The following is a 12,500-nucleotide window of genomic DNA, read 5'->3' as shown; positions in this document are numbered from 1 at the left end:
TCGGTAGGGCCTTAAGTCCTATGGGGCTCCGCTCCACTCATAGAACTGGAGTTACACTCCGGTAACTAGTCGTTCTATATCGTGGAGCTCCGCCCCATAGGGGAGCTATGCTCCTAGTGGTTTAAGGCGGAGCGAAACGCTCCAAAATGTACTCCCTGCCGAGCCTAACACTTCCCATTAAAAAATGCAAAGGTCAAGCCCAGCAATGGCTGCAACCAATTCCCGCAGTACTGCGACTAAAAACCCATCAAGGCGTCACAATATACCGCGTCATCGGTTATAGACCCGCCCCATCTAGCTCAATGACAATGTCAATGGCTGTTGGGCAGATCAATAGAATAGACGCCGTGCTAATCTGACTAGCAGATAGCCGTGCCTCAATATTCTATGGAACAAAATATACCAGTCATACTAAACTGAACCTCAGATAGATGACCTCACATTCTGTCCACTCAGTACATGTTTCTATATGCTGATACTGTCAGCCAGGAGACATGCCACAGAATATGCTCTTCATCCAAAGCGGACCTGATAGAGATCAGTCTATCATCCTGCTTCTCCCTCCTCTACCTCAAGATTCTCCTTCAGCTGTGCTGAGTGCAATCGAGATTGGAGTTTAAAAGGCTTATTCCTGACATAAGTCTTCCTAACCAGAGCGGACCTGATTGGAACCTGTCCAAGGTCCTGCTCTGTCCTCTCTTTCTAGCTCAAGAACGCCTTTCAGCTCTGCTGAAATTCGATCGAACAAAAGAGTTAGAAAACATGTCCATAATATGTTACTTCTAATAAAAGTGGACTTATGAACTTATTCACAATCCTGCTTTCTTTCTCTGTTCTGCTCAAGATCTCCCTTCAGCCACGCTGAGTACCGACCGAGCCAAAGAGTTAGAAGACATATCCAACAGATAGAAACGGATAAAAGGAGACGGTGTCGACCATGACGCTGCTCTACAAATATCCTCTACCTCTGTTCCTCTGAAAAGAGCAGTAGAAGCTGCTACTCCACGAGTGGAGTGCGCTCTAATACCCTGAGGCGGTTGTTGCCCCGCCGCCTCGTACGCCGTCTCAATGCCTTCACAAAGCCAATGAGACAAACGCTGTTTTGAAAGTGGTCTACCCAATGCAGCCGCACCGTGACACACAAACAGCTGAGGTGATGACCTAACCGCCTCTGTGCGCCTAACGTAACACGCCAAAGCGCGTACTGGGCACAGACAGTGAAGCTTTTCCTCACTCCTCTCCCCGTGAGGAGGGGGATGAAAAGCCCACAATTCCACGATCTGCGATCTATATGCACTGTTAATAACCTTCGGCACAAATGCCGGGTTAGGACGTAACACCGCTCTGCTCAGATCGCCATTAATGGCTAGGCAGTCGGGTCTCGTCGACAGTGCACACAAATCGCTGACTCGTTTAGCAGTAGTCAAGGCGAGCAACAGCGCCGTCTTGATAGACAGCATCTTGAGGGGTATTTGATTCAATGGCTCGAACGGCGACTTACATAGCGCTTCGAGAACCAATGCCAAATCCCACTTGGGCAGCGTAGCTCTAGGCCTTGGCCTAAGCCGTCGCGTTCCCAATAGGAAACGTCTCACTAACGGGTGAGTGAACACACTTTTCCCGTTAAACCCTTCATGACCAGCTGAAATTGCCGCTGCAAACACTCGAATAGTGGAGGGCGATTTCTGCTTATCAAACATAGACTGTAGGAATGAGAGCACACTCTCTACCTGACAGCTCATGGGGTCCACGTCCTGTGTATCACACCATCGTGAGAAAACATTCCATCTGCTGGTATACAACCTGCAAGTGGAACCGGCTCTTGCGCCCTGTATTGTTCTGATCACTGCATCAGACAACCCACGGCGCTTTAACCTGTCCCATTCAGGAACCAAGCCTTCAGTGGTTGGCCGATTATGGGCCATTGCCCTATCGAGCCTCCCGCCTGAATCAACGCGTCTCGTCGATGTGGAATTGGCCAGGGTGGCGCAATCAACATCTGACTCATCTCTGCAAACCACGGAGCCCCCGGGCGATCGGGCGCTATCAGTATCACTGACAGCCCCTCTGACCTCACCCTGGCTAGCAGTGGGAGAATGCAAGACAGCGGAGGGAATGCATACAGGAGAACTCTCGGCCACGGGTAGTGCGCGAATGCGTCTCTTCCCAATGGCGGTTCGTCCTGGTTCCTCAGAGAGAACCATAGGGGACACTGCGCGTTCACACGTGACGCGAACAGGTCCACCTCGGCTCTCCCGAATTGTTCCCAAATCTGTAGAACAATGTCCGGGTGCAGACACCACTCGTCGTCTCGAGGACCCCCTCTTGACATGATGTCTGCCCCTACGTTCAAGTAGCCCGGAATGTGTGCTGCTCTCAACGAGCGAAGGTGCTTGTGAGCCCACAGCCACAATTCCACTGCCGCCCGATGAAGGGCAGGAGACCTGACCCCTCCCTGGCGGTTTATGTGAGCCACTGTGGTTCGGTTGTCTGACCAGACCAGCACATCGCGACCCCGAAGGGTAGACGCGAAGTGGGTCAAGACCAGTCTCACCGTTTCCAACTCTAGGAGGTTGATGTGACGACCTGATTGAGGCCATGCACCTCCTATCGCTTGAGACTGACATGTCCCTCCCCATCCAGTCAGAGAGGCATCTGTAAACACTGGAATGTAGGATGACACCTTGCCCATCGGGACTCCGTGCGTGAGAACGCACGGGTTCCGCCAATAGTCCAAGTCTGCTCTTAGCGAGAGAGGAACCACCACCAACCGATGACGTTGACGCACTGGGTCTAGTCTTAGTTGGGCGAACCACCGCTGTGCTTTGCGCATGTGCAGAAGCCCTAGCGGGACCACAGAGTGGGCTGCCGACATGAGACCCAAAAGTGACATGATCGATAGCGCCGTTACTGTGTGATTCGGACGACACTTCCTCAGGGCTAGCAACAATGCTGCCCTTCGAGGGTCCGAAATTCGCGCCCTCATCATAACAGTGTCTAACTGTAGTCCCAAGTAGACAATCTGATGACTGGGCCAAGGTGCGCTCTTTTTCCAATTCACAGCAAACCCCAGACGCGTGAGATGCATCACTGTCTGTGTCGTGTGTGTGAACGCCAGCTCTGCTGACGGGGCGAGAATCAACAGGTCGTCTAGGTAGGCTAATAGCCTTATCCCTTGACGACGCAGCGGTTCCAATGCCGCCTCCACACATTTGGAAAACGTCCGAGGTGCCAGGGCGTACCCAAACGGCATCCTCGTGAACTCGTACGCCACCCCTTGAAAGGCGAACCGCAGAAACTTTCTGTGACGCGATTGTATCGGCACATGAAAGTACGCGTCCTTTAGGTCTATGCTTGTACAAAAATCTCCCTTCTGAACACATTCCAGTAGGCGTTTTGTCGTCAGCATTCGGAAGGGCCGTTTGGTTATGCTCTCGTTGAGAATGCGTAAATCCAAAATCGGCCTCACTCCCCCCGTCTTTTTTGGCACTAGGAAATAGGGCGAGTAAAGCCCCTTGTTCCTTTGCTCCCGGGGAACTACTGTGACCGCCTCCTTCGCCAAAAGTTCCGTAATCTCTGATTTCAGAGCGGCTACTTTGTCTGGCGTTTTCATCACCGTTTCCACCACTCCCCTGAACGGGGGTGGGGTTCGGCGGAATTGGAGGGCATAACCCTTCTCTAACGTCTGTTCTAGCCAGCGTGAGAGGGTACAGCTTTGACGCCACTGCCAGCAATGCATGGAAAGCGGGTGCGCACGAAGCTGTGGTGCATCCAGTAGGAAGGACCTGTATTCCTCTATGGCCCCTGCCGCCGCTATTCCCCAACACTGGGTTGGTGGAATAGCCCAAGGTGGGCCCCCCTTGAAAGGGAGAGGACACATCAGCTCGTTCTGGGTGAGTCGGGGGCTTTGATACGTTGGTTACGCCCGTAACTCCAGTAATCTTGCCCTCCGTGAACGCAGCACGGGTCTGAACTGCGCTGTCTGAGGTACTGGCCTGAGACAGAGCGCTCTGCCCGGAAAGCGATTGCGTCATCATGTCATTGTCTGACTGAGACTGCCGCTTAACATGAGACCTATCCTTTACAGAATTCAATAGAACCTGAAAGGTGTGATCTCTGACTGACACCACACGGTGGCGCCACAATGCTTCTTTACTGGTCTTAGGCGGCTGCTCAGCGACACACTCAATGTGTGGCGAGCTGCGCTCATAGCCATGGGCATTGATACGTTCAGAACAATTTGGAGGCGTCCATACCTTGGAGGTATTCCCGCTCTCCGTGAACGTCGCACAGGTCTGATCTGCGTTGACTGAGGCATTGGCCTGCAGCAAGGCGTCATTCCCAGCTAACGGCAGCGCCTTCATGTCACATTGGGACAGAGGCATTTGCCTGCTATGTGAGACCTTTACTGCAGAGCTCCTAGGAGTCTGCAGTAAGAGATCTTTATTAGGTGAGCTAAGGCTGTGCCTTGCTACCTTTACCCTTTTCCTCTCTTGAGCGCGCTCAGCTACACACTCTAAGTGGGTTGAACTACACTCAAGATGGTGAGGGAGAGACATAGAACGTGAAGTGTTCTTAACCTTATGGAATAAAAGTCCTTCTTTGACAGTGTCAATGAGAATCATCTCTTTATTCACATATTTATAAAAACAGCCCTCCACGCCCTGAACAGTGGGGTGGGGGGGAACAGTAGGCCTCTCTGCGTCACGCGCCGGGCCGTCTTCTGCTCTCTCCCCCTCGCCTCGTCAGAGGTGCCGCCTTTTCTGGGACACCTTCTGGTGCTTCCAGGCTGGCCTCTGGACGACCTCCTTCTCCGGCGGGACCGACGTTGTCACCGTTGCTGCTGGAGGGGCCGAGCCCGCTCTCCCGCTGCTCTGGGTGTGCGTCTGTCGCCTGGCCCTTCGCCTCCCAGCTGACTTGTTGGGGGCGTTGGAGGTGGACGGGTTGGTTGGGGCTCTGCTGGCCTTCATTGCCAGTGGCAAATGTTTCGCCAGGTGCCTCCTCTCCTCGTCCAGTTTGGCGATGCGTTCGGTAGCGTCCTTCACAGCGAGGCCAAATAGCCCTTCGCTGGAGACGGGGGCGTTGAGCAAGGATGCCCTGTCGGTCTCCTTCATGGCCGTCATGGACAGCCAGAGGTGCCGCTCAGTAACCACCGAGGTGGCCATGGTCCTGCCCGCGCATATCGCCACCGCTTGCGTCAGGTGGAGTATGGCTCCAGAAATCCTGGAGGCCTCCTCCACTTCCTCACCGGTCAACTCTGACCTGCCCGTTGTGAGACGGGACAGGGAGGCCGCGAGGAGGGCGATGTTGTTCGCCGCTGCAACGCTCTGGGCTCCCAGCGTGAAGGATTTCTCAGCCAATTGGGCTGTGAACCTGTCCCTCTGTGCTGGCAGGGTGGCCTTCTTGGAGGCTGCCCAGGGACTCGAACCCGGCACTAGGTACGCCGTCATGGCGCCTTCGAGCCTAGGGATTCCCTTAGCTGCCCACTCGTATCCAGCCACTCTGGTGAATGGGGTGTACACTCTGGCCGGCGAACGCGCCGCCAGAGGTGCCCCCCACGAGCCCTCGACATATTTGCCCAGAGAGGGCAAGGCTGGAGCCATTGGCTCAGCCGCCCTTCTCGGCACGGAGTAGGGGCCGCCCTCCATCAAATCCACCTCCATTGGAGGGGGAGCTGGGGGCAGCGCAATCTCCAGTCGGGTGGCCGCCCTCTCAATGAGTCCGGGAAAGTCCGAACGCAGAGAGGCGGCCGCGAAGGACAGAGCCTCTGACCTGGCAGAGCTCATGTCATCTCCGCACAGGGAACCCTCAGACCTCACGCTTTCCGTAGGAAAGGGGGTCTTAAAGGCTGGCGCCAGAGCTCCAGATTGCCCCATTGGGACATCCGGCTCGGCGCTCTCCCCGTCATCCTCTGACTCAGCACTGCCCGCTGATGCCTCTGATCCAGAGGCGAGCACGGACATTGCGTCGTCGAGAGGGACCTCCTCTCTAAAAAACGTCCATCGCTGCTTTCTCTCCTTCATAGGAAGGAGAGCGCAGGAGGCGCAATTAGGAGGGTTGCCGAGACCTTCCTTGGCATGCAGCGGTCCCAAGCACACGAAACATAGGTCGTGGGGGTCCGAAGTAGCCATGGCGGTACAGCGGCATAGGGCCCTGAAAAGGGCCTTTGGGGGTGGATAACTTGGCGTGCTCATTTAGAAGACGTTGACGGCTGGCAGTCAACGACGAAATTCTTCTTGAGTCTTCTAGGCTTCTTCACTCTAGTCCAGTCGCTGAAGATAATGGGAGGCAGATTGAGGGAACGGGGTTCCTTATATAGGGACACCTGTACTCCTATTGGCTGTAGGTGTGTGCATAATTTTGTTTCAGGCTGCGTCTGCCTTAGGGCAGAGGGTAAACCACTAGGAGCATAGCTCCCCTATGGGGCGGAGCTCCACGATATAGAACGCATTGATTTCCATGTACTACCTGTCGTGGAAAAGAAATTACGCACACTAGGCTACTTTTACGCACACAACATTGTCCCACTCTGGGTGTGTGCGAAGGGAGAGGCATATAATAGAGGGCCAAAATGGCTCAGAAATTCGACCTCACGAGTGCACCCTCACCAGCCATTTTTATATATGAGCCACTGGGCTATTCCCGTTCAGAGGCAGGCTGCTGTGATGTGTTACAAGTGCCATGTAATAACAATAACAATACTATAGTGGCTTCGAATTGAAACTCACGAGTGCACCCTCAACAGCCATTTTTATATATGAGCCACTGGGCTATTCCCGTTCAGAGGCAGGCTGCTGTGATGTGTTACAAGTGCCATGTAATAACAATAACAATACTATAGTGGCTTCGATTTCAAACTCAAGAGTGCACCCTCACCAGCTGTTTGTTTCCCATTTGGAGAGAAATAATGTGTGGATGTCATTTCGGACATTTTGGCGCTCACGCGAAATGACACAAAGTCGGAGGGAAACAAAGTAGCCTCTCACTCGCTGCCTGTGGGTGGGAACCGGCTTAGGGCTGTCTGTCTGTCCATCTGTCTGTCCCTCGCTCCAATTGGATAAGGCCACACCGGCCCGGTGGCCAATCGTTGCCTCTTGTGGCGAGGTATATGTACGGCTCTCGAAGTGGCGAGCGGCTCATTCAGACTTTCTGTGACTTTCTCAAGCTACCAATATGAGCGGAAGAGGCAAAACCGGAGGCAAGGCCAGGGCGAAGGCAAAGACCCGTTCATCCCGTGCTGGCCTCCAGTTCCCCGTGGGCCGTGTGCACAGGCTGCTGCGCAAAGGCAACTACGCCGAGCGTGTGGGCGCTGGCGCACCAGTCTACCTGGCCGCCGTACTCGAGTACCTGACTGCTGAGATCCTGGAGTTGGCCGGCAACGCTGCCCGTGACAACAAGAAGACTCGTATCATCCCCCGTCACCTGCAACTGGCCGTCCGTAACGACGAGGAGCTGAACAAACTGCTCGGCGGTGTGACCATCGCTCAGGGTGGTGTGCTGCCCAACATCCAGGCAGTCCTACTCCCCAAGAAGACCGAGAAGGCAGTCAAAGCCAAGTAAATTCGCTACTGCGACTTCAACTTGACTACTCAACCCCCAAAGGCTCTTTTAAGAGCCAACCACCTAGCTCTCCAAAAGCGCAAAGTACCTTTCTATGACCGCAATACATTGAGTGGGTGTATACACAACTATTTCGACATTCTGTGCCCACATGAGGCCTTGCATGAACAACAACACCTACTTGGCCTCATTTGCCATAGCAGGCTAGCATTAGATGATACGTGCCTATAAGCTGTCACTCTTGACTTTGGCGACTATTATTGCGCGTAAAGGGCCGGCGGCGTCCTATTGCGCGCGCACCGGGAGTTTGAGTTTTGGAGAGGCCGGGCCTCCCGTCCAATGGCCAACGGAGGAGGCCTGCGAAACGGGCCAATCGGGGTGGTGGGGAGATGGTGTCCAATCAGCAGGCGCCACTGCCGGCTTTATAAACTTCACATAGGCATTTCGAGGCTATACTCCCGACTGTCAGAGCAGCGCCATGGCCAGAACCAAGCAAACCGCTCGCAAATCCACCGGTGGCAAAGCCCCCAGGAAGCAGCTCGCCACTAAGGCTGCTCGCAAGAGTGCCCCGGCCACCGGCGGTGTGAAGAAGCCTCACCGTTACAGGCCCGGCACCGTGGCTCTGAGAGAGATCCGTCGTTACCAGAAGTCCACTGAGCTACTCATCCGCAAGCTGCCCTTCCAGCGCCTGGTGCGAGAAATCGCCCAGGACTTCAAGACCGACCTGCGCTTCCAGAGCTCCGCCGTGATGGCCCTACAGGAGGCTAGCGAGGCTTACCTGGTCGGCCTGTTCGAGGACACCAACCTGTGCGCCATCCACGCCAAGCGGGTGACCATCATGCCCAAGGACATCCAGCTGGCCCGCCGTATTCGCGGAGAGCGCGCATAAATGAGGATGACCTGAACTCGAATATCCCCCAAAGGCTCTTTTAAGAGCCACCTCCATATTTCCATCAAAAAGGCACAATTGTTCCATGTATACACGCACCTCTACATTAGCCACCATGTATGTTGTTCACTAACACGTCTAAAAGCTACGTATTGCACCTTTTTAGTTGCCTGAAGTCTAGCTTCAATGTTTGTGTGTGTGTATATACACAACCATCTGGCATCATCCACTTCCTTTGAACTATATAGTAACACAGTAAAATGCTTTACAAAGGAGGGGAAAAAGAAACGAGTGATAATATAGGCCGAATAGTAACAAGAATTGTGTTCAGATGAATAATTGACACTATTAGTTGTGTGTAATAATAGCCTTGCATGCAGTCCAGAAAAAACATTGCATGCCAACTTACTTTGAAAGTCCCATGTTGCAGTGCTGCTGAGAGACTCATGCAGAGGCCCAAACTTTACAATGGAGCACGGAGGCCATCTTGTGGTTAAATGTGGGTACTGCACCTCATGGTGAGTCCCTTTCAGCATTTGCTCTTTAGGCCAGCGTTTCCCAAACGCGGTCCTGGGGTCCACAAGGGGTGCGCGTTTTGCGTTTTGCCCTAGCACTCCACAACTGATTCTAATACTCCCAGCTTGATGATGATGAGTTGATTATTTGAATCAGCTGTGTAGTGCTAGGGCAAAAACTCCCAAAATGTGGCCCGAGTTTGGGAAACCCTGCTTTAGGCTAATACTAGCCTATTAGGATGACTTGGTTCGATCGCTTTAATGGCAACTGCTGAACTCTGGTTTCACTAATTACTTGTCCCAGGTCACCATTATGAATCCAATAGCAAAACAAATGTTTCAAAATAGCTCAATAGTGAAAAAAGGCCAGGAAATGATGGGTTCTCAGCAATATTTCACCAACAACCAATCACTATTCACGCATAGACATTAGGATCATCAACAAATATTCCTAAGTCATACTACAAAAGGGTTGTAACGAAATGGATTTGTCTGTTCAATGCAAGTTCAACGTCAAAGAAAAAGTGCATCACCACAACAAACGTGTCTTTAGATACACTGTAAAAAATGACTTTGTGGAATGTACTCAAGCTATTACAGTCAACAAAAGCACACGTCATATTGTTGAGTAGATCTTTTTGCTTGTTTTTATGAGTAGATAAGCTTGAGTAAGTTGAGTTGATGTGGTCCAATACATTGAGTAAAGATGATAGAGACGTAAAAAGGATTATATTACGTTGATTCGACTCAAATAGACATTGTGTTATTTTACCTGAATGATTCATCCTATTATGTATTTAGACCAACTTACTTTGGATTCACTCAATCACATCCCTTAAGAGAAAAGGTATCCGGACACCGGGAATCCATTTATTTAAACATCAACGGTTTGCAAAACATCTGTTATTATGAGTTGACAAATTACGTAATTGCAATCAACACTGCAGGTAAATCATGATTGCTGCAGGTAGGCAACACCGTAGAAATAGGAACTACAACACTAACAACAAGTGACATTTACTCCTGATGTACTGACTGACCTGTTGCAACCTCTACAACCACTGTGCTTATTATTTGACCCTGCTGGTCATCTATGAACGTTTGAACATCTTGGAGAAAAATGTGTGAAACCACTGCCTATATGAGGAGCTGTCGTTGTTTGTTTTATTACCACATACTTATGGAAATTGCACCGGTTGAGAGATGATGGCTCTCTTGTGCCTACGGTGAAGGGTACTTCTGATCCAGCAGGTGGTGCTAAGATCCCTCCCTATATGACTTGAATGATGAGTTGATTTATTCCTTATAGCTCCTAATGATTTTAAGGCCAGTGTTGGCAAACATTACTTGTGCTCCAGCAGGTGGCCATGACATCCCTCCCTATATGACTTGACTGACCAGTTAGTTGATGGACTCCTTATAGCTCCTAAATTTAATGATTTTAAGGCCAGTGTTGGCAAACATGACTTCTGCTCCAGCAGGTGGCCATGAAATCCCCCCCTATATGACTTGACTGACCAGGTAGTTGATGGACTCCTTATAGCTCTTAATGATCTCAAGTGTCTGTGTTTTTATGTGGTTAGGAGTTTTGCTCACTGCGTGTCCCCCTTCCATTTCAGTGTTTCCCAACTCCAGCGGTAGAGTAGGCTACCCCCAACAGGACCCATTTTTCTTGTAGGCCTGGACAGCCACAGCTGATTGAACAACCTGTCACCTAAATTACCAAGTCCTCAATGAGTAGAATCAGGTGCAACAACAACAACAACAACAACAACAACAACAACAATATGAGGAGAGGGACACAGTGTACTAGCTGATCTCCCAGTTGTCACAGTTTGGCCTTGTGTTCCACATAGCCTATATCAGTATTTGAGTATGTTTCCCGCGCACGTTAGTTGCTTTCACGTCATCTTTGAAATCGCTCCTCCCTAGTCCCCTAGAACGAGCGCCCTCCCCTTTGCAACGCCTCCGAACATATAACAGAGGCGCGCTTTCTGTGCCGCCGGCCTCAATCAGGTCGACCAAACGCAGATAATAGCGCACCGCGCACCGGCGCTGAAATCATTCATTCACTTGAACTCAACTAGCGAACACACCATGTCCGGAAGAGGCAAAGGCGGCAAGGGACTCGGAAAAGGAGGCGCCAAGCGTCACCGCAAAGTTCTCCGCGATAACATCCAGGGAATCACCAAACCCGCTATCCGCCGTCTGGCTCGCCGCGGCGGCGTGAAGCGTATTTCCGGTCTGATCTACGAGGAGACCCGCGGTGTCCTGAAGGTGTTCCTGGAGAACGTGATCCGTGACGCAGTCACCTACACCGAGCACGCCAAGAGGAAGACCGTTACCGCCATGGACGTGGTCTACGCTCTGAAACGTCAGGGACGCACCCTGTACGGTTTCGGCGGTTAAACCCACTCTCTTCGGAACCTCAACACCCCGACTCGAACCCAAAGGCTCTTTTAAGAGCCACCCACATCCGCTTAAAATGGGCCCATTCCATGTAGTGTTATATATAACAACAAATGTTTAGTATGCAATTTAGTAAGAAAGTATGAGCCACTTCGAGTGGACAGGGAGTATTAATTAGAGGATTCTAATGTCCCGTCCACTTTTAGCGCACAGAGGGAGGCCTATATCTGACAGTGGCAAAGTGTAAGAACGTTATTATTTTGGGTCAAGCAATAGTGGAATTTGGACAACATAAAGCCACCACGAGTCGGTAGACGTGGCTCGAAAAGAGGGGGACAGCGCGCACACACACACACACACAGTCCAAAATGGGAGCCCTATGTCTGACGGTGCCAAAGTGGGCAATTCTATCACCAGCATTATTTGGCACAACAATCGTGCCATTTGGACACCTATTAAAGCCCCCCTTTTGAAACACACAATTCCCCATCGGTCACAGAGCATAGGCTATAGAGAGGAGGGAGGGAGGGAGGGAGGGAGGGAGGGAGGGAGGGAGGGAGGGAGGGAGGGAGGGAGGGAGGGAGCAAGCAAGCAGGGGAGTGTCTACGGCCGCTGACTTTGCTTAGCTTCCTCTTCATAAGACGGGTAAGCGCCCTTCACCCCCTCATTCGTTTCTGAGAAGCAACGAGACATCATCATGCCCGAGCCAGCAAAGTCAGCGCCCAAGAAGGGCTCCAAGAAAGCCGTCACCAAGACCGCAGGGAAGGGCGGCAAGAAGCGCAGAAAGTCCAGGAAGGAGAGTTACGCCATCTACGTGTACAAAGTCCTGAAGCAGGTCCACCCCGACACCGGCATCTCCTCCAAGGCCATGGGAATCATGAACTCCTTCGTGAACGACATCTTCGAGCGTATCGCCGGAGAGTCCTCTCGCCTGGCCCACTACAACAAGCGTTCTACCATCACCTCCAGGGAGATCCAGACCGCGGTGCGCCTGCTGCTCCCCGGTGAACTTGCCAAACACGCCGTGTCCGAGGGCACCAAGGCCGTAACCAAGTACACCAGCTCCAAGTAAACAGCGCATTTGGACTGCTCTACTAACCCAAAGGCTCTTTTAAGAGCCACCCACT

The 12,500-nt window shown here is 52.1% G+C and overlaps 4 protein-coding genes across 4 annotated transcripts; all 4 read left to right on the top strand.

The window, feature by feature from the left end:
- Positions 1-7,173: 7,173 nt before the first annotated feature.
- LOC311113407 (histone H2A) lies at positions 7,174-7,560 on the top strand (the record flags this gene model as incomplete). Its single annotated transcript, XM_084156618.1, has 1 exon — positions 7,174-7,560. The coding sequence occupies one exon, from the start codon at positions 7,174-7,176 to the stop codon at positions 7,558-7,560; it is 387 nt and encodes a 128-aa protein (XP_084012744.1).
- A 478-nt stretch (positions 7,561-8,038) lies between these two features.
- On the top strand, positions 8,039-8,449 carry LOC311113573 (histone H3.2; the record flags this gene model as incomplete). The annotated part of the gene is made up of 1 exon (XM_084156820.1): positions 8,039-8,449. One exon carries the CDS (start codon positions 8,039-8,041, stop codon positions 8,447-8,449), a length of 411 nt encoding a protein of 136 aa, XP_084012946.1.
- Positions 8,450-11,061: 2,612 nt separating this feature from the next.
- LOC311113406 (histone H4) lies at positions 11,062-11,373 on the top strand (the record flags this gene model as incomplete). The annotated part of the gene is made up of 1 exon (XM_084156617.1): positions 11,062-11,373. One exon carries the CDS (start codon positions 11,062-11,064, stop codon positions 11,371-11,373), a length of 312 nt encoding a protein of 103 aa, XP_084012743.1.
- Positions 11,374-12,070: 697 nt separating this feature from the next.
- LOC311113405 (histone H2B) lies at positions 12,071-12,445 on the top strand (the record flags this gene model as incomplete). The annotated part of the gene is made up of 1 exon (XM_084156616.1): positions 12,071-12,445. One exon carries the CDS (start codon positions 12,071-12,073, stop codon positions 12,443-12,445), a length of 375 nt encoding a protein of 124 aa, XP_084012742.1.
- Between the last annotated feature and the right edge of the window lie 55 nt (positions 12,446-12,500).

This window comes from Coregonus lavaretus (genome assembly GCF_964263955.1).
Source record: "Coregonus lavaretus genome assembly, chromosome: 40".
In the NCBI taxonomy this organism is placed as follows: Eukaryota; Metazoa; Chordata; class Actinopteri; order Salmoniformes; family Salmonidae; genus Coregonus; species Coregonus lavaretus.
The sequence above is the reverse complement of the archived record's forward strand: the minus strand, read 5'-3'. Positions and strand labels throughout refer to the sequence as shown.